At 52.8% G+C, this 20,027-nt stretch overlaps 1 protein-coding gene across 1 annotated transcript in view; it reads right to left on the bottom strand.

Moving 5' to 3' along the window:
- Positions 1–20,027, bottom strand: part of LOC129713628 (transient receptor potential cation channel subfamily M member 1-like) — a 37,760-nt gene that overhangs the window by 13,090 nt on the left and 4,643 nt on the right. Inside the window, 15 exon segments of the mRNA XM_055662817.1 lie at positions 1,935–2,063; positions 2,166–2,297; positions 2,713–2,832; positions 5,292–5,520; positions 6,474–6,499; positions 6,502–6,774; positions 8,747–8,776; positions 10,869–11,009; positions 11,859–11,909; positions 12,321–12,455; positions 12,559–12,702; positions 14,207–14,307; positions 15,096–15,168; positions 15,980–16,103; positions 19,360–19,534. Of these exon segments, the coding sequence (XP_055518792.1) occupies positions 1,935–2,063; positions 2,166–2,297; positions 2,713–2,832; positions 5,292–5,520; positions 6,474–6,499; positions 6,502–6,774; positions 8,747–8,776; positions 10,869–11,009; positions 11,859–11,909; positions 12,321–12,455; positions 12,559–12,702; positions 14,207–14,307; positions 15,096–15,168; positions 15,980–16,103; positions 19,360–19,534 (1,883 nt within the window).

Genomic DNA, 20,027 nt, shown 5'->3' with positions numbered 1-20,027 from the left:
TATGTCAAAGAGGACTCTCACGAACCTTTACAGGTGCACAATAGAGAGCATGCTGTTGCATCGTGGCTTGGTTCGGCAACTTGAACGCCCAGGAGTGGAAAAGACTGCAAAAAGTTGTTACCTCTGCCCAGTCCATCATCGGCTCTGACCTCCCTATCATTGAGGGGATCTATCACAGTCACTGCCTCAAAAAGGCTGCCAGCATCATCAAGGATCCACACCATCCTGGGTGAAGGGGTGTGGGGGGGGAGGGTGGGGGGGGGAGGTGGGGGTGAAGGGGGGGGGTGGGGGGAGGTGGGGGGGGGGGGGGTGGGGGGGTGGGAGGGGGGGGTGGTGGTGGGGTGGGGGGGGGGGGGGGGGGGGGGGGGGGGGGGGGGGGTGGGGGGGGGGGGAGGGGATGGGGAGGGGGGTGGGGGGTGAAGGGGATGTGGGGGGGGGGGGAGGGGACATGGGGGGTGAAGGGGATGTGGGGGTGAAGGGGATGTGGGGGTGAAGGGGATGTGGGGGTGAAGGGGATGTGGGGGGGGGGTGGAGGGGGATGAAGGGGGGGTGGGGGGGGGGGGGGGGGGTGAAGGGGGGGGTGGGGGGTGGGGAGGGGAGGTGGGGGTGAAGGGGATGTGGGGGGGGGGGGGGAGGTGGGGGGGGGGGAGGGGGGGGGGGGGGGGGGGGGGGGGGGGGGGGGGGGGGGGGGGGGGGGGGGGGGGGGGTGGGAGGGGGGGGTGGGGGTGGGGGGGGAGGGGATGTGGGGGGGGTTGAAGGTGGGGGTGTGAAGGGGATGTGGGGGGGGGTGGGGGTGAAGGGGATGTGGGGGGGGGGGGGTGAGGGGGGTGTGGGGGGGAGGTGGGGGGGGAGGGGAGGTGGGGGGGGTGAAGGGGATGTGGGGGGGGGTGGAGGGGATGTGGGGGTGAGGGGATGTGGGGGGGGGGGGGGGGGAATGTGGGGGTGAAGGGGGGGGGGGGGTGGGGGGGGGGGGGGGTGAAGGGGATGTGGGGTGAAGGGGATGTGGGGGGGGGTGGAGGGGATGTGGGGGGGTGGAGGGGATGTGGAGGGGACATGGGGGTGAAGGGGATGTGGGGGGGGTGGAGGGGATGGGGGGGTGAAGGGGATGTGGGGGGGGGGGGTGAAGGGGATGTGTGGGGGGGGGGTGGGGGTTGTGGGGGGTGAGGGGAGTGGCGTCGTGGTAGAGTTGCTGCCTCTCAACTCCAGACCCAGGTTCAATCCTGATTACGGGTGCTATCTGTAGAGAGTTTTTCTGTAGAGTTCTCCCTGTGACCACGTGGGTTTTCTCCAGGTGCTCCAGTTTCCTCCCACATCCCAAAGACGTGCAAGTTTGTAGGTTAATTGGATTCTGTAGATTGCCCCTAGTGTGTAGGGTAGTGTTAGTGTACGGGGTGATCGCTGGTGAGCATGGACTCAGTGGGCAGAAGGGCCTGTTTCCGTGCTGTATAAAGTCTAACGACTCACGGGGTGAGAGGGTGAAAAGCCCATTGCAGTTTATACGTTTCTGCGACTTCACCACAAGTGCATGGTGACAATGCACTGCTCCCTCTGGAGGACTTTGGAAGTACTGCAGGAGGGGAGCACCATGATCAGGTTCAATATGTCACCTAGTCTCAGCAACATTCGTTCTTTACATATAACTCAGTGAACATTACCACACACTAGCACAACCATACCCAAGTACAAGAGTGTAGGAATAGTAAGTCACAGTATGTCATGGCAGTGCAAGAGTCTTCACGATTTATGAAGGGGAAATCTTGACTAACTTGGTATTTCTTTTAAACGGAGGAGAAGCAAATGGAATTTCGTTGCTCAGTTTTGTGCAATGACAATAAACATATTCTATTCTATCAACCATCTATACTGGAGCAGAGTTTGTCACCTGCTGGAGTTGGAACTTTTGTCTCAATCTGAAGCTGATCGAACCAGCTTACCTCTCGGATTTTCTCAATGGCGAGCATTAAGATGTAGGAGATGAGAATCCACTCTGAAATCGAGGGCAAACTCTCCATCTTCACCAGAATGACGTAGTTGTAGAGGAACAGGTAGGCGAGGTAGGCCATCTGGAGAGAGACACTCGAGTAGTGAGAGCGATTACAGACAGTCGAGGGGTGAGGGTGGTTACACAGTTGCAGGGACACCACACCTGGAACACCTGGCCTTACCGTGTGGAACCAGAATTTAACAATGGGTGCGTTGTAAAACTCGTAAATCTTCCTTCCAATCGGGATACTGTGGTGATTTTCCACTCCATCTTCTTCATCCCCTTTTCTGGAAACCGCTTCCGCGTTTGCCTCCTGGAACGAGGAGCAGTGTTTTACCTTGAGCAGGTGTGCTGGGTCAGTGTAGTCCAACCCCACACCCAGCAGTGCTCACCTCTACAACCTCACTTTCTCTCACGTTCATTCATCACTGTATTTAATCCACTCACCTTGCCATCGCACATCTGTCAGAGCCTGACCTTCCACCCCTACACACACACTCCCATATACACACATCCGCACACCCATTTACATACACACACACACGCATATACATATATATACACACACATAAACACACCCATATATAAGCTCACTCATGCATACATACATGTACGCACACACATATACGTACACACACACAGCAACACATGCACCCTTCTCCCCCTCACCCTTCCACACTGCACTATCCATCCTCACCAACACTCACATTGTCTTCACCACCACTTACGTTTTCCTCCTCCTTCTCCTTCCCAGGCTCGTTGTCTCCCGTTGCTTCGTACGACAACTCGTCGCTGCTTTTAAAATCCAGGAGGAGAATGGTGGGTGGGAATATTATTCCTAGCATAATCTGTCAAGAAATCACAAGAACGTCTCAGGGAATTTGATTCCAATCAGATCCACGTTACTCATGACATGGACACCATGGTGAAACTCACTGGGTAAAGCTGCTGTTAACATCATATCCTCCTTGTCGCAGTCAAACAGCATCAGATCCTTCAGCCCATTGACTCCATTCCCACATCCCATTCACCACCTTTGCCTCAGCGATTCCAACGCTTATCTCAACACTTGTTGGGGCTCTTGATGGGGTATTTTGGTTGTGGTGGGAATTAGGTCTGTGTCCATGCTGTTTGACTCTACGAAGGGCCTCCCGTTGTTCCATTCTCTATTGCTGTCACATGCTTCTCATTTCTAGTCCTCAGTATCCCAATGAAACCCAGGTTTATTTGGATCTGCTGAATTTAGTTTTCACACTTATGGCAACACATTTGCCCAAAACTCATGATTGTACTTTGAATGTGTCCCACTGATCACTGCAGCCTCACCTGCAAGGACCAATTCCCAGTCTATCAGCCTGATCTGCAAGGACCTACTCCCAGTCTATCAGCCTGACCTGCAAGGACCTACTCCCAGTCTAGCAGCCTGACCTGCAAGGACCTACTCCCAGTCTATCAGCCTGACCTGCAAGGACCTACTCCCAGTCTATCAGCCTGATCTGCAAGGACCTACTCCCAGTCTAGCAGCCTGACCTGCAAGGACCTATTCCCAGTAGCAGCCTGACCTGCAAGGACCTACACCCAGTAGCAGCCTGACCTGCAAGGACCTACTCCCAGTCTATCAGCCTGACCTGCAAGGACCTACTCCCAGTAGCAGCCTGACCTGCAAGGACCTACACCCTCTAGCAGCCTGACCTGCAAGGACCTATTCCCAGTAGCAGCCTGACCTGCAAGGACCTACACCCAGTAGCAGCCTGACCTGCAAGGACCTACTCCCAGTAGCAGCCTGACCTGCAAGGACCTACTCCCAGTCTAGCAGCCTGACCTGCAAGGACCTATTCCCAGTCTAGCAGCCTGACCTGCAAGGACCTAGTCCCAGTCTACCTTCGCCAGGTCCCATCTTGTGAGATTGAAATTAACTGTCCCAAATTTAGGACCTTACTTTGTGGACCATTCTTAACCCTTTCCAGTACTAACTACGGATTTGCAGATATAATATAATTCTCTCCAAAATGCACCCCCCAAGTTCTACCCTCTCTGGTAGGATTATCGATACATTTAAAAACTTCACGCTCTCACGCTATGTGATGCCAGTTAATACTGAAATCTTCTCCCACTAAGTTTTAACTCCGTCTCTGGTAAACATAGATCTGCACTTCAAAAACATTTGGGTATGCATGTGCACGTGGTGAAATGTATATCTGCTCATTGCAGTATACACACACTTGTATGATCATGTGCATGTGCCCATGAGTATAGAACACAGGGCAGCACAGAACAAAGCCCTTTGGCCCACAATATCCATGTTGAACATGACACCAAGGTAAAGTAATCTCCTCTGCCTGCACATGACCAATATCCCTCCATATCCATCAGCACAAATCTCATCCTTGTATCTGCCTCCAACACTAGTTCTCGGCACCCAACACTCTGTAAAAGAACTTGGTCTATACATCTCGTATATATCCTCGTTTATAACCTCGTACAAAACCTGCCATGCTCACCTTAAAGCTTTAAAACTTTTTGGTGACATCTACAAACTCACCAACCAAGCTATCTACATTAATGTCCAAATAGTTTATATATGTAACAAAGGTCCCAGCACAGATCCCTGTGAAGATCCACTGGTCACTCTCCTCCAGCCAGAGTAACACCGTTCCACCACAACCCTCTGTTCTCAACCCCAATGACCAGGTCAGCCAATGACCAGGTCAGCATGGATCCCATGCATCTTAATCTTCTGCATCAGCTTATCATGATGGGTTTAACTAAAATCCATGAAAACAACACCTCCCCTCGTCATTCACCTTCCTCACTGACCTTCAGGTGGACACTGTTGTAGAATGGCAACAGCGATTGGCACAGCAAGGTCCTACCGACATCAACATGTGTAACATTTGTTGGTGCATCACATTTTATGAATAATATGTTGAAGATACAACAATGTGATGCGAGCAGGAATGGAAAGCCAAGGCTCACTGAGACTCTGGGATTAGTGGGCATTAGCCCTAACCCTAACTCCTGCCTCTCACTCAGAAGGATAAAGATCTACAGGCCCACAGCCCAGGCTGATGCCTGCACATCTCTGCACCATCTGACTCTGCGTTCAACTGAGGCACCAACTCTGGTGCGACTCAGTTTCAAGGAAGGGTAGAAGAGCTTGCCCCAGAGTGTAGCTGACATTTCCCATTCTGCCAACAGCAATGACACCAACACAGGGCTTGCCATTTATCAGCTTGGGAAGCATGCAGAGGCTCGGAAAGTTGCTGCTGAGACCGACTAAGTTAAGGCACAGACGTAAACATCCCACCTTGAGGCCCGGGTTCTTGCGGACATGAAGTCGTCCCATCCACATGTCAGTCAACAACATCTGGCTGCAGGTGTGGGCGATGAAGTCCCGGTGCTTGGCTGTCACTGCCAGCTTCAGGCAGGTCGAGTCGCTCCAGTTCTTCAGCTCATATGTCAGCAGTTTCATGGCCACCTGCTCATCATGCTTGTATGAATGATCCAGCAGATCAACAGCAAGCTGCCCAAAGTCCCTGAGAGAGGGAGAGGGGGGGAGAGAGAGAGAGAGAGAGAGGGAGAGCGAGGGAGAGGGCGAGGGAGAGGGGGAGAGGAGTAAGAGGGGGGGGATAGAGGGGGAGAGAGAGGGAGGGGGAAGGGTTTGGGAGGGGGAGAGAGAGGGAGGGGGAGAGAGAGAGGGAGGGGGAGAGAGAGGGAGGGGGAGAGAGAGCGAGGGGGAGAGAGAGAGTAGAAATGCAATGTGAATCTTCCCAATCAACAATCAATTTACTTTTGCTGTTATTCAAAATTCAACGCATATCATTCGCAACTGAAAGTATGCTCCCAGTATTGCTGCTGTCAGGATAGCAGGACTGTTTAATCCATTACATACAGAGTGCTCGAGAGATGAGACCACAATGGCATTAGCATCGTTGTTCCCATTGGCAGTGTGAGCTAATCTTACCAACTGGAACCTCAGCTTCTGGATCACCCATCGAGTGAGACTGGGACAGTGATTCAGTTTAACACCTCCTTGTGACATGTTTGTGGTCAGTGAAAGACTATACAGGGTGCTGGTGGGACCACAACAGGGATGGTGTGAACCATCTGGTCTTAAGGAAGGATGCACATGATTTAGAGAATGCGGCAAAGGTTCTGGAACCTTCTGGTTCTGGAGTGATTCCTGGAATGGGACGATTGTTCTTTGAGGAGATAATAAAGAAAGAGGTTAAAAGTTTTACAGACATGAAGGCAATCCAGGAATATGGGTTAACGAAGGTTGTGCTGAGTTTAACCACCAGCGCTGAGTCTGAGCAGGATAGAGGGTTCTAGTAATTCCATTCTCGTTACCACCCATGGATTCTGCCTGACACTGAGAGTCACTGGTAGCAGAGGAGGAGGGATTGGGAAGCGGGGGGGGGGGGGGGGGGGGGGGGGGGGGGGGGGGGGGGGGGGGGGGGGGGATAGCGAGGAACAGGGGGCTTCGAACCTGGAATTGTTTTCGAGATCCTGAGAGAGATGTCGTCCACGAGCTCGCTGGCAGAACACTCGTTGGACATGGCCTTGTAGAGTTTGCAGGCCACCAGGGCTTTGGCCAGGGCCTCCTCTCCCTGCTGCCAGAAGAAGAGGGCCAGACGCTGGCGTTTCATCAGCACCGCCCACACCAGCAGCTCGTGGTAGGGGAAGGCGAAGCGGCCAAGGGCAGGGTTGTCCTCATCAATGTCTACCTCCTCCTCCTTCTTCTTCTTCTTCTTCTTCTTCCACTTGGATTTGGAGGGCAGGTCATCATCCTAGGACAGTCCGGGACAGCAATGAGCAGCAGGTAGAGAATATCCAAACAACTCCCCACCATCTGCAGAGACACAAAGCTCTGCAGCCAGGGACAAGGCCCAGGGACAAGGCCCAGGGACAGGGACAAGGCCAGGGACAGGGACAAGGCCAGGGACAGGGACAAGGCCCAGGGACAGGGACAAGGCCAGGGACAGGGGGCCAGGGACAAGGCCCAGGGACAAGGACAAGGCCAGGGACAGGGACAAGGCCAGGGACAGGGAAAAGGCCAGGGACAGGGACAAGGCCAGGGACAGGGAAAAGGCCAGGGACAGGGACAAGGCCAGGGACAGGGACAAGGCCAGGGACAGGGACAAGGCCAGGGACAGGGACAAGGCCAGGGACAGGGACAGGGATAAGGCCAGGGACAGGGACAAGGCCAGGGACAGGGACAAGGCCAGGGACAGGGACAAGGCCCAGGGACAAGGCCCAGGGACAAGGCCAGGGACAAGGCCCAGGGACAAGGCCCAGGGACAAGGCCCAGGGACAAGGCCCAGGGACAAGGGGACAAGGGCAGGGACAAGGCCAGGGACAAGCAGTAACTCTTCACAAGGCTTTCACTGACCCACTTATATGATTACTCTGAAAGTAATTAAAGGTCCTGTGATCATAACAATAGATCAGAATGTTGAGCAGGATTGTGTATGCTGCGCTAAGGAGTTCCGTGTCGAGAGCTGAGTATTGAGGGTTAATGAAACATTCCTGATCAGGGCAACATAGATCAAGTGGTTAAATTATCACCAAAGGGTTTACGTGACGTTTACTGCCTTAGTGCTGTGTTCTATCCGTGGCAACGCCGATCAGAGCCTGACCTTAGGTTTGTTATTTGCACGCGTAACAAGGTACAGTGAAATGCTTTGCTGTCCAAACAGATTAGGTAACCATGCACAAATACAATCGTCAAACTCAAGTACAATAGTTAGTGCAAAGAGGAAGAAAGAGAGTGTAGAGTATTGTTCTCAGAGTTGTGGCACATCAGTTCCATAGACAAAGTCCAATGGCCATAATGGGGTAGAGGTGAATCAGACAGCAGCCTAGCTGAAAGAAGGATCATTTAGAAACTTGATGGGGGGGAGGAGCTGTTCCTGAGTCTGGCAGAGTCTGCTTTCTAGCTTGTATACATTCTATGGGATGGGAGCAGGGAGAAGTATGACCAGGGTGAGACATCTTTGACTATATTAGCTGCATTTCCGAGACAGCATACATAATGTGTAGATGGAGTCACCAGTGAGAAGTCTAGTATGTGTGATGGACTGGGCTACATCCACAGCTCTCTGTAACTCTTGCAGTCTTGAATAGAACTGCTCCTAAACCAAACTGTGATGTGACCCAACAGTATGCTTTTACAGTGCATCTATAGAAAACCCTTTGTTAGAGCCATGCTAAATATCCTCTCTCAGGAAGAGGCATCAATGTGGTTGGTCCATGACAGGTCATTGGTAATATTAATGCCAAGGAACATGAAGGTCTCAACCATTTCCACCTCCACACCATTGATGCTGAGTGGAGCATGTACTCCACCACGCTTCCTGGAGTCAACAACTAGCTAACATTGAAGGAGAAGTTATTGTCCTGACACCATGAGACAAACTTATTTTTCTCCTTTCTGTAATTCTGTAATTCGGCCCACCTCAGTGATGTCAGTTGCAAACTTGAAGATGGAGTTAGAGCCAAATCTGGCCTTACAGTTTGGAGTGCCTGGGGAGTATAGTCGGGGTTTGAGAACGCATCTTTGAGGGGAATACCAGACAAACTGGTTACTGGTGTGTCCACTGTCTGGACATAAAGTGTCCCACACTGCAGGTCCCACCATTTGTACAGAGATTGAAGGAAGGGGCTGGAATGATACATGGTCCAGGAAAAGAAGGCGAGCGAGGTGGAAGAGATGATAATAACCAGATTTACCAGAAACAACAAGTATTAGACAGTACTCACCTCCATTCCCAGAAGTTTCAGAGCTTTTGGCTGCAAGAAGACAGAATGAAAGCATGTAAGAAGGTCTCATCTACGTGATAATGTATGGTCTGTCTCAGTGATGTTATATGTACCTCTACACAGACTGTAATCATCCTTGGTGGAGACAGGTCACTTGTCAACAAGTGCCATTGGCCTGTGATCTCCCTACCCTTTGTAGAGACAACAGATCACAAGGAAGACAGATCTGTGGCAAAGAATGGTGAGGCTGACATGACTGAGGTTACACTCTGAGGGTTAGAGAGAGGTTAGACAGGAATTTATCTCAGAGGAGAGAGAATGGCAGTGAGCTTTATTCTGGTGGGGGGGGTTTCCAGTGGAGTTCTGCGGGGATCTGTACTGAGACCTCTGTGTTTTTTAATTTATATAAACAACTTAAATATTAGTTTTTAAATATAGATGGGTTGGTTAGTAAATTTAATCTGAGCAAGTTTTAGATGTTTAATGCAGAGAGCAAGTATAGACCCCTTACAATGATGTACAGAGGGATCTTCATGTCCCAAAAGTGGCAATACATGTAGATAGCGTGGTACACAAGGCGTATAAAGTCTGCTTGCTTTCATCAGTCGAGGCACTGAGTGTCGAGTGCCTGGACCACCTCGTCTGGGGTGATAATGAGGGGCAGATACGTAGTCACTACAGGTGCACAACCTTTTATCCGGTGTTCCGGAAACCGAAAAACTCCGAAAACCGGCCATTTTTTCCAGATGTCGTCTGCGCACCAAAGCTCGCGTTTGGTGCCAAACTTGACCCGAAACGACCCACGGTCAACCCAGGTCTGTACTACTGTAGTGGCTGCCTCCTCCCCGGAGACCGGGAGACGCTTAAACATCTGTAAATCATTGCTTAAATGTTAGTCAGTTAGTTTGGAGGGCTTTTATGTGAAGGGGGGGTGAAGGGGTAAACTTTAATTCTTAGTCCCCTACCTGGTCGGAGAGGCGGGGAGTGGTCAATGCCTTACCGGGTCGCCGTGCAGTAAGCTCCGCAGCGCTGTGGCCGGTGGGGCTGCGGGCGGCGCCGGTTGTAGCTCCGACCCCGGCAACTCTACCCCTGGCTGCGAGGCGCTCCAAATCCAGCGCGGCCCGCGGCCGGACGCCCCAGCTCCGCGAATGTCGGGAGTCGGCGGCGTCGCAGCGCTGGGATACCAGCGGGGAGCGGGCAATGTCTTACCGGGTCGCCGTGCGGCAAGCTCCGGAGCGCTGTGGCCGCCGACCCAACGTTCGCGGAGCGTCGCTGGATTTGGAGCCGCGCAGCCAGGGGTAGAGTTGCCGGGGTCGGAGCTCCAACCGGCGCCGCCCGCGGCCGGACGAAGCCCGCAGCTCCGCGAGGTTGGGAGTCGCCGACCAGGTAGGGGACTAAGAATTAAAGTTTTCCCCTTCACCCCTACTCCACCACCACCACATAAAATCCCTCCAAACTAACTGACTAACATTTATGCAATGATTCTCCGGGGAAGAGGCAGCTGCTCCAGACTTTTCAAGCCGCCCGCGCTACCTACCTAATCTACGCTAAAAATCTTCCATTCGGAAATCCGAAAATGTCCGAAATCCGACAAGTGTCTGGTCCCAAGGCTTTCGGATAAAAGGTTGTGCACCTGTATTAAGCTTTTAAATAGGCACATGGATATGCAGGGAAGGGAGGGACATGGAATACGTGCAGGCAAAGGAGATTAGTTTCGCCTGGCATCATGTTTGGCACGGACATTGTAGGTCAAAAGGGTCGTTCCTGTGTTGTACTCTTCTACATTCCATTTGAAATCCCTATGATGAGAAAGACGGACATTACTCTGTACATCTGCCTGGCCAAATCTATGCATGGACACTGAGGGTTTGGGTGACACTGCTGCACATGTAACCACTCAGCATCTGAGTGTCTGGTCCTCTCCCAGTGAGCGGTTGGTCCTGGGCTGGAGGCAGAAGGACCACCACTGGGAAGTGGGACTCTGCACTGACCACTAGGGACAAGAGGGACCCGACACTGACCACGGAGGGAGACCAATGGCCTGAAGTGGATTATTGGTTTATGACAATTTACAAATAAAAATAAGTTTACAAATCATTCCAACTTTCAGGCTGAGATTTACCCGCTTTGGTCCGAATAAATTATTGTAGAGAGTTCGGAAGGATTTGCGAGTGTAAGCACAGCGATAGGCTCCTCCCATCAGGTACTCAATGACCAAGCCGATGTCAATCAAACTGATGTGGTAATCAGGGGGCAGGTTCCCCTGCAACATAAACAGACATCCTCTGTAAGTTAAGGGCCTGTCCCACATGGGCATCATTTACGCGCGCCTGGTGCGTGGTGACGTAGGCAGTGACGCGCGGTTACGTACGGCGCCCCAGGATTTTAGGATGTACAAAATCTTTGCGCGCCATCTGCGTGATGCGTAAATGACGCACAAGTGGGACAGGCCCTGAAGGCTCGATCCAGAGACAGTCACAAACACAGCCTCTTACTGCCCACCACTGTAATGGAAGCAACCAGGCAGGGGATAAGGGCCAGACTGTGTTGGGACCAAATTCATTGCATCATCTGTGCGGCTGTGTAGCTGCACACCTGCGCTCCAGTACTAACCCTCCCGGAACCTGGGTATCACGATGAGCAGAAGTTACAGCCAGCACTGGCACCAATCTGACAATGAGGGATGTGGCTCAGGTATGTTTGTTCACAAACAGCACACTGGAATAATCATCTAATTACCGCCCAGCTTATATCTTGCCAGGATCAGCGTTACAGTTTATCTCTCCCTTAGACCAAACATGGGCCAGAGGTCAGGGGTCCAGAGGTCAGGGGTCCAGAGGTCAGGGGTCCAGAGGTCAGGGGTCCAGAGGTGATGTGCGAGGGCATCGAGGCCGCCAGCGACGTGTGGCATCACGAAGGCCGTGTGACCCTGTGGGCATTAATGAGCAGGAAAAGGCACAGGGCCTGGTGCCTGGAATCACATCCCACATAAGGGCCTGTGGGTTGGTGGATGTCAATCATCCCAGGACCCTGAGGGCCGGACATCATGTGGAGTTGGTCATGGAGACACAGTGTAGCCCCACACACGCGGGGCCTGCAGGCCTGCACTCACCTTCTTCACGTCCCTCACCAGGTAGTGCAGAGTGTTCGGGGGTCCGAGTCTCTGAAACACAAAACCCTTTGTCACTCGTTGTAAAATCCCTCCACTTCATCCTCACCGCCTCAGCTACAACCACACCCCAGCTCCTGGTCTGAGTATCTCTCACACACACCGTAGTCCCAGCAAAGACCCTCACATCTACCCTCATAGAGAGAACCTGCAGGGTCAGTCAGAGATCCCCAAGGTCAGAGAGATGGGGGGTGCTGGGACTTAGGGAGTGTGATAGTGTGTGAAGGAAGACAGTGTGGAGGGAGTGAGGAGGGAGGAGGGTGTTGGTGTGGAGGGAGGTGAGGGGGAGTGGAGAGATGTTGCTTGTATGGGACACATGTGGATTTACGGGGAGAGAGCTGGTGCTCCCACTGTCTGTAGTCACCTCCCCAACAGTGGGAGGGCTGGTGTGAATGTTGTACTCACAGTGTTGTACAACTCTTCCAGCCGTGGGATGGTCAGGAAGTTGTGGATATTTACTCCATTTTCGATCAGCAGCTTCACAAAGTCAACACGGTCTAACACCAGCGCGTCTATCATGGCTTGTTCCAGTGAGTGTACCTATAGCGAGATTACGGGCAGTCAGTGCCCACACGGGCAGGCGGCAGACACACACACACACCACACACCACACTGGGACAGACAGGACAGGGGTGGTCCTCACCCAGTTCAGCAGCTCCAGTTTGCGTGGATCAGTCTCCACCTTCACCTCCTCTTTACTTTTCTTTTTCCCTTTGCCTTTGTTCACCCGCTGTCTCACCAACTTTGTTGATTGTCGAGTGATGGGTTCGGAAGTGCTGGTCCCCGGCTGCAACAGAGAACAAGAGAGACGGTCACAGAGCATCCGAACACGCACATGCGTGGATGGTGTTGCCAGGGCTGGAACCAGGGGTTGTATGTCGGAGTGAGGGAGGGCGACTTAGGACAGGTACAGAACGAGGGTTCACCAGCCAAGGGTGGTGGACGTCTGAGGTTCCCGTCCAGCAGAGTTGTGGACGCTTCACACTGAGCTGGAGCTGGAGGGAACTGTGGGTGTGAACAGGATCACGGACGGCTGTGAGTTCCCAACAGAAGCTGGTGCTGAGGGCCCTGAGCAGACACGACCCTGTTGAAGGGCAGGTATGAGGAGCATGTGACCAACAGCACTCGTGTGCAGGGGCCCATCGTGTGCAGGGACCCATCGTGTGCAGGGACCCATTGTGTGCAGGGACCCATTGTGTGCAGGGGCCCTCGTGTGCAGGGGCCCTCGTGTGCAGGGACCCATTGTGTGCAGGGACCCATTGTGTGCAGGGACCCTCGTGTGCAGGGACCCATCGTGTGCAGGGACCCTCGTGTGCAGGGACCATCGTGTGCAGGGACCCTCGTGTGCAGGGGACCCATCGTGTGCAGGGACCCATCGTGTGCAGGGACCCTCGTGTGCAGGGACCCTCGTGTGCAGGGACCCATCGTGTGCAGGGACCCATTGTGCAGGGACCCATCGTGTGCAGGACCCATCGTGTGCAGGGGACCCATGTGCAGTGTGCAGGGACCCATTGTGTGCAGGGGACCCATTGTGTGCAGGGACCCATTGTGTGCAGGGACCCAGCGTGTGCAGGGACCATCGTGTGCAGGGACCCATTGTGTGCAGGGACCCATCGTGTGCAGGGACCATCGTCGTGTGTGCAGGGACCCATCGTGTGCAGGGACCCTCGTGTGCAGGGACCCTCGTGTGCAGGGACCCATCGTGTGCAGGTGTGCAGGGACCATTGTGTGCAGGGGCCCCATCGTGTGCAGGGACCCATTGTGTGCAGGGACACTCGTGTGCAGGGGCCCATCGTGTGCAGGGACCCATCGTGTGCAGGGGACCATTGTGTGCAGGGCCCATTGACCCCATTGTGTGCAGGGACCCATTGTGTGCAGGGACCCCCATTGTGTGCAGGGACCCTCGTGTGCAGGGACACATCGTGTGCAGGGACCCATCGTGTGCAGGGACCCATTGTGTGCAGGGACCCATTGTGTGCAGGGACCCATTGTGTGCAGGGGACCATTGTGTGCAGGGACCCATTGTGCGCAGGGACCCTCGTGTGCAGGGACACTCGTGTGCAGGGCCCCTCGTGTGCAGGGGACCATTGTGTGCAGGGGACCATTGTGTGCAGGGACCCATCGTGTGCAGGGACCCATCGTGTGCAGGGACCCTCGTGTGCAGGGGACCATTGTGTGCAGGGACCCATTGTGTGCAGGGACCATCCTACTCAGGGGCCCTCAAGTGCAAGGCCCCTCTTTGCCCCCATTCTCCGGAAAACTGCAGCTTGAGAGAAGGTCTTAGGATTTACCGGCCCGTAGTTGCCAAAGACAAAGATGTGATTGCGGGCAATGTCCACCCTGTTCCACGCCATGGCCAGACTGAGCTGGTCAGGAGCCGATGCATTTGTACCTGGAGCAAGAGAAACAGTGAAAGGTCAGGCACAGATCCCTGTAACTCTGTGTGTAGGTCCAAGATCCGTGTAACTGTGTGTGAGAACCCTGTAAATGTATCAGAGAACCCTGTAAATGTATGTGTAGGCCAGAGATCCCTGTAAGGTCTGAGATCCCTGTAATTCACACATGGGGCCAAACCGATTACTTGCCATTAGCAACATACAAATGACAAACTAAATAGTTTCCAGTGGTTCCATAAATTAATCGGGTCGTACCCGACCTCAGATATCCCTCACACCCTCCCACTGTCTCTGCTGCTGAAGACCAACTTATTGTCTCTATTTCCCAGTGCCAACAAAAGGTTTGGACTTGAAATATTAACTCTATTTCTCTCTCCACAGATGCTGCTTGACGATGAGTGTTTCCTGCATTTTCAGTTTTTGTTTCAGATATTTAGCATCTGCAGTATTTTTGAATTCTACTCATGATGTGCACCCTGAGGTCCAACCTCACACCCACATGACCACAGAGCCCCAACTTCACACCCACTTGTCACACACCACACCACAGATCTAGCATTGCCCCAGGTGTTCACCCACTCTGCCTTGTCCATGGTCCCACCCCAAGGTGCTGGGCGTTACAGGGAGGGCCTCGACGTTACTGGTGATTGGTCACACAGGGCACATGTGAGAGATGGACATCAGAGCCATTGGTTCCTTAACCCGTTAATCATTGCACTTGTCTGAGCTGGTCTTAGAGAGGTGGGAGAAGGATAACAAGTTCCTCAAAGTCCGAAGCTCCTACCTTTCAGCAACGCCGTCAGGATTGCAAGATCGATATCCTGCTGCCCCTCCGAGCCCATTCGGAACACGGTTATCTGCGGGAAGGTCAGGAGAGGTCAGGAGCCAGGCCTCGTGTCAACAGGTCAAAGGTGAACGACAGGCCAGGGATGGGTCAGCGGGAAGATCAGATGAAAAGCACAGCTTAAGGGTAGACGAGTAGGTTGTGCACATCCTTAGTGGGACAGAGTAGGCCCAGGTTAAACACAGGCCCGTGGCAGTGTAAATACAGGTCCCAGTGTAAACACAGGCCCGTGGCAGTGTAAATACAGGTCCCAGGTTAAACACAGGCCCGTGGCAGTGTAAATACAGGTCCCAGTGTAAACACAGGCCTGTGGCAGTGTAAATACAGGTCCCAGGTTAAACACAGGCCCGTGGCAGTGTAAATACAGGTCCCAGGTTAAACACAGGCCCGTGGCAGTGTAAATACAGGTCCCAGGTTAAACACAGGCCCGTGGCAGTGTAAATACAGGTCCCAGGTTAAACACAGGCCCGTGGCAGTGTAAATACAGGTCCCAGGTTAAACACAGGCCCGTGGCAGTGTAAATACAGGTCCCAGGTTAAACACAGGCCCGTGGCAGTGTAAATACAGGTCCCAGGTTAAACACAGGCCCGTGGCAGTGTAAATACAGGTCCCATAACAATGTAATCCCAGTGTAAATACAGAAGGATCTCGACCCAGATCATCACCCATCCATTTTCTCCAGAGATACTGCCTAACCCACTGAGTAACTCTAGCATTTTGTGCCTATCTTTGGCATAAACCAGCAACTGCAGTTCCTTCCTGTACATTGGAACTAAGTGCATGGTAGATATTGGCAAGGTGAAATAAACAGAATTGTAACCCACCAACTCTTTCTTCTTCATGCACTCCATGACAACGAGGAAGAGCTGCTGAGCCTGCTGCCGGCTGTAGTTGAAGGTTTTCTGCACCGTCACCATAAGTTGATCCCGCACAGACTCGCTGATTATCCTGCAGTGGCAACAAGGGGCCGGTCAGTGGGCAACAAGGGGCCGGTCAGTGGGCAACAAGGGGCCGGTCAGTGGCAACAAGGGGCCGGTCAGTGGGCAACAGGGGGCCGGTCAGTGGCAACAAGGGGCCGGTCAGTGGCAACAGGGGGCCGGTCAGTGGCAACAGGGGGCCGGTCAGTGGCAACAGGGGGCCGGTCAGTGGCAACAAGGGGGCCGGTCAGTGGGCAACAGGGGGCCGGTCAGTGGGCAACAAGGGGCCGGTCAGTGGCAACAAGGGGCCAGTCAGTGGTCAGGCCGACCAACTAAAACCTGCCTTTCTCTGTAGCCTTCAAAACGGTGAACCAGCCCAAAGATGCTGCTCAAAAACAACCCACAAATCTTTAGTATCTAATATTAATTACTTTTAATTAATAACCAACACATTTTTGGTCTATTTATATACATTTTACAGTCATTTTTAGCTTGTTAAAACGCCCCTTGTTCGTGGCGGCGCGACTCACCCGTTGCAGCGGCCCCTACAGCCTGTCTGTCCTTTTTTTATTTTTTTGTCTAGTTAAATGTAGTGTTTGGTGTTTTTTAACAGTATTTTTTAAATGTGTAAATGTGTGGGGGGGGGGGGGGGGGGGGGGGGAAATTGTTTTGTTTAAATCTCTTCCCTGTCCGGGAGGCCCGACTTTTCCCTGTCGGGTCTGGGCTGTCGTTGGGGCCTAGCACCGTGGAGCGGCCTCCAGCCTGAACGACCCGGGGGCTCGGGAGACTGCGGAGCGGCGGACTCACCATCGTGGGGCTGGCCGGCCTCGGAGCGTGGGGAGCGGCGGTGACTCGCTGCTGCGACTCGACTCCTGGGGCTCGGAGGCTCCAGCAACGCAGCCGCAGGTCCGGTGGACTGGGACATCGGGAGCTCGCGGGTCTGGGAGGAGAGAGAGAGACCGCTTCCCGGAGCTCCCGCAACGCGACTTCTCCAGCCGGTGTCACGGGGTTGGAACAACCCGGACCGGGACCGTACATCACCTGGCGCGGCTTCATGGCCGTGGGACTCACCATCGCCCGTGGGGGTTCCAACCTTGGACTTTCAGACCGGGAGCGGGGCCGTAAATCGCCCCGAGCGGCCTAAAATGGCCGTGGGACTTATCATCACCCGCCTGGGGCTTGGACATCGGGAGAGACACGGAGAACAGGGGAGAGAAAAGACTTGCCTTCCATCACAGTGGCTTCACTGTGATGGATGTTTGTGTGAATTTAATTATGTGTATGTCTGTAAGACAGTGTCTTTGTTTGTATGGCTGTGGAAACAACATTTCGTTTGAGTCTCACTGGGGCTCAAATGATAATAAATTTGTATTGTATTGTATTGTATTGTATTTAAATATACTTTAACCATGATTATGTGAGGCACAAACTGTTCAAGGTCTTTGAAGGCAAGAGGGTGACGGGATGGAGGGGCCGGGTCACATCAGACTCTGCCAGAGGCTTTGGTGCCTTCTCTGGACCAGTTCACCGCTGCCTTTTGACTGGGACTTGGATCTGCCTCATGGTGAAACCACAGAATAGTGGAGCGGGTACCAGATGTGGTCTGGAACCTTCATGAGGACTGGTGACCAAAGGTTTGGTGAAGAGCACCTCAGAGTTAGAGAAGGAATTCTAAAGTTGAGGATGCAGGGTCTGAGGGCTGATGGTGGACAACTGGTCTGGCCAGTGCAGCGGTGGACCCTGGTGGAGGATTCCCTGGAATATGTGTGTTGTGGATTTCCTTTGGAGCTGTGTGGCTTTGGGATTCTGAGCTTGGTCAGGTGGGATTCTTCTGGGGACTGTGAGAGTTTGGGGTGGACGGGAGAAACATTAGGATTAGGGTTGCTTTAAGGTCGGCAGGGGAGCGGCAGGTAAAGGAGTGAGTGCGGGGATTAGCTGAGAAGCGGAGTGGCCTGTTGGGGAACAGCCTTGTCGAGGGAAGTGCCTTGTGAGAAAAGTACAAGTCTGTGGCTTGAGAGTTCGGGGATGAGGCTGAGAGAGGAGACTACGACAAACGTTGGAGAGGGTGAGACGCAGTGAAGAAATGACAGGTAAGCTGATTCAGTGCGATGCTGACAGGATGTGGGAGGTCAGGGACACTGATGCTATAAATGTGGAGAGTGTGTCCAGGTTCAGCTCCTCAAGGACCATGTTAGAGCACTGGAGAGGCAGCTAGATGACCTCAGGATCATCCGGGAAAACGAGAGTTTCCTGGACAGGGCCTACAGTAAGATCGTTACACCGAAGATCCGGGAAGAGAGAAGGTGAGTGACGATGAGGAAGGGAAGGAAGCTTGGAGTATAGGAGACCGTGGGGATGTGCCTCTGGAGGATCGGATTAAAAGTAACACTAGCAAATTTGAAGATGACACAAAGCTGGGTGGCAGTGTGAACTGCGAAGAGGATGCTAGGAGGTTGCAGGGTGACTTGGACAGGTTGAGTGAGTGGGCAGATGCAGTATAATTTAAATGTGAGATAATTGTGGCGGCAAGAACAAGGAGGCAGATTATTATCTCAATGGTGTCAGATTAGGAAAAAGGAGAGTGCAACGCCTGGGTGTCCTTGTACACCAGTCACTGAAAGTAAACACGCAGGTACAGCAGGCAGTGAAGAATGGCATGTTGGCCTTCATAACAAGAGGATTTGAGTATAGGAGTAAAGAGGTCCTTCTGCAGTTGTATAGGGCCCTGGTGAGTCCACATCTGGAGTATTGTGAGCAGTTTTGGTCTCCTAATTTGAGGAAGGACAGCCTTGCTATTGAAACAGTACAGCAGAGGTTCATGAGGTTAATCCTCGAGATGGCGGGACTGTCATATGAGGAAAGATTGGAAAGACTGGGCTTGTATTCACTGGAATTTAGAAGGATGAGAGGGAATCCTATAGAAACGTATAAAATTATAAAAGGACTGGACAAGCTAGATGCAGATAAAATGTTCCCAATGTTGGGGGAGTCCAGAACCAGGGGCCACCGTCTACACGAATAAAGGTGAGGCCATTTAAAACTTTTTCACTCCGTTGTGAATTTGTGGGATTCTCTGCCACATAAGGCAATGGAAGCCAATTCACTGGATGAATTTAAAAGAGCTAGATAGAGCTCTAGAGGCTAGCGCTATCAAGGTATATGGGGAGAAGGCAGGCACGGGTTACTGATTGTGAGTGATCAGCCATGATCTCAATGAATGGCAATGTAGGCTCAAAGGGCCAAATGGCATCCTCCTGCACCTATTTTCTATGTTACCCTAACCCTACCCTCCATCTGCTGAGTACTTGTGTGCAAATGCCAGGATGTCGGAGGCTCGGCCACTGCCATCACAGACCACCACGGGGACGGGCGGCTCTGCACGCAGGCTCTCCAGCACCATTGAGATCACATTGGGACCACCTTCCACCACCAAGCAAACCACCGGCACTCTTTGACCCAGACCTGCAGGCAACACAGAACACAAGTACATTGCAGCACCAAGTCAGTGGATTGTGGAGAAAAGGCAGAGCAGAACATTGAGCTATTAAAAATATGGGTCAGCTACACTTCATCCCTGCTCCACACAGATCTCCACAGCAGACTGTGGTTCCACATCATTCTAACTCTACATCTAAGGGTCAAACAACCTCATCCCAAACATCCCAGTCCTAGGATACGGTTTCAGCACAATGGAAATTGAGCACAATGAATGGTCAGTGCAGAGGGAGCATTACCCTGTGTCTAACACACACTGCCTCTCACATGGGAGTGGGTAAGGGGACAATGAAACTTTACACAATGTCTAATCCATGCTGCCACTGCCCAGAGTGTGTGATAGGGAGATGTACTAAATAAAAAATAAATTGCTGCTGTTGGTTGTTGCCTAAAATTGGAGAATTCTATATTCATGCCAAGGGTTATAAGCTACCTAAGCAGAATATGAGGTGTTGTTTCT

This window comes from Leucoraja erinacea, chromosome 36 (genome assembly GCF_028641065.1).
Source record: "Leucoraja erinacea ecotype New England chromosome 36, Leri_hhj_1, whole genome shotgun sequence".
In the NCBI taxonomy this organism is placed as follows: domain Eukaryota; kingdom Metazoa; phylum Chordata; class Chondrichthyes; order Rajiformes; family Rajidae; genus Leucoraja; species Leucoraja erinaceus.
This window is presented reverse-complemented; position numbering and strand designations above follow the sequence as displayed.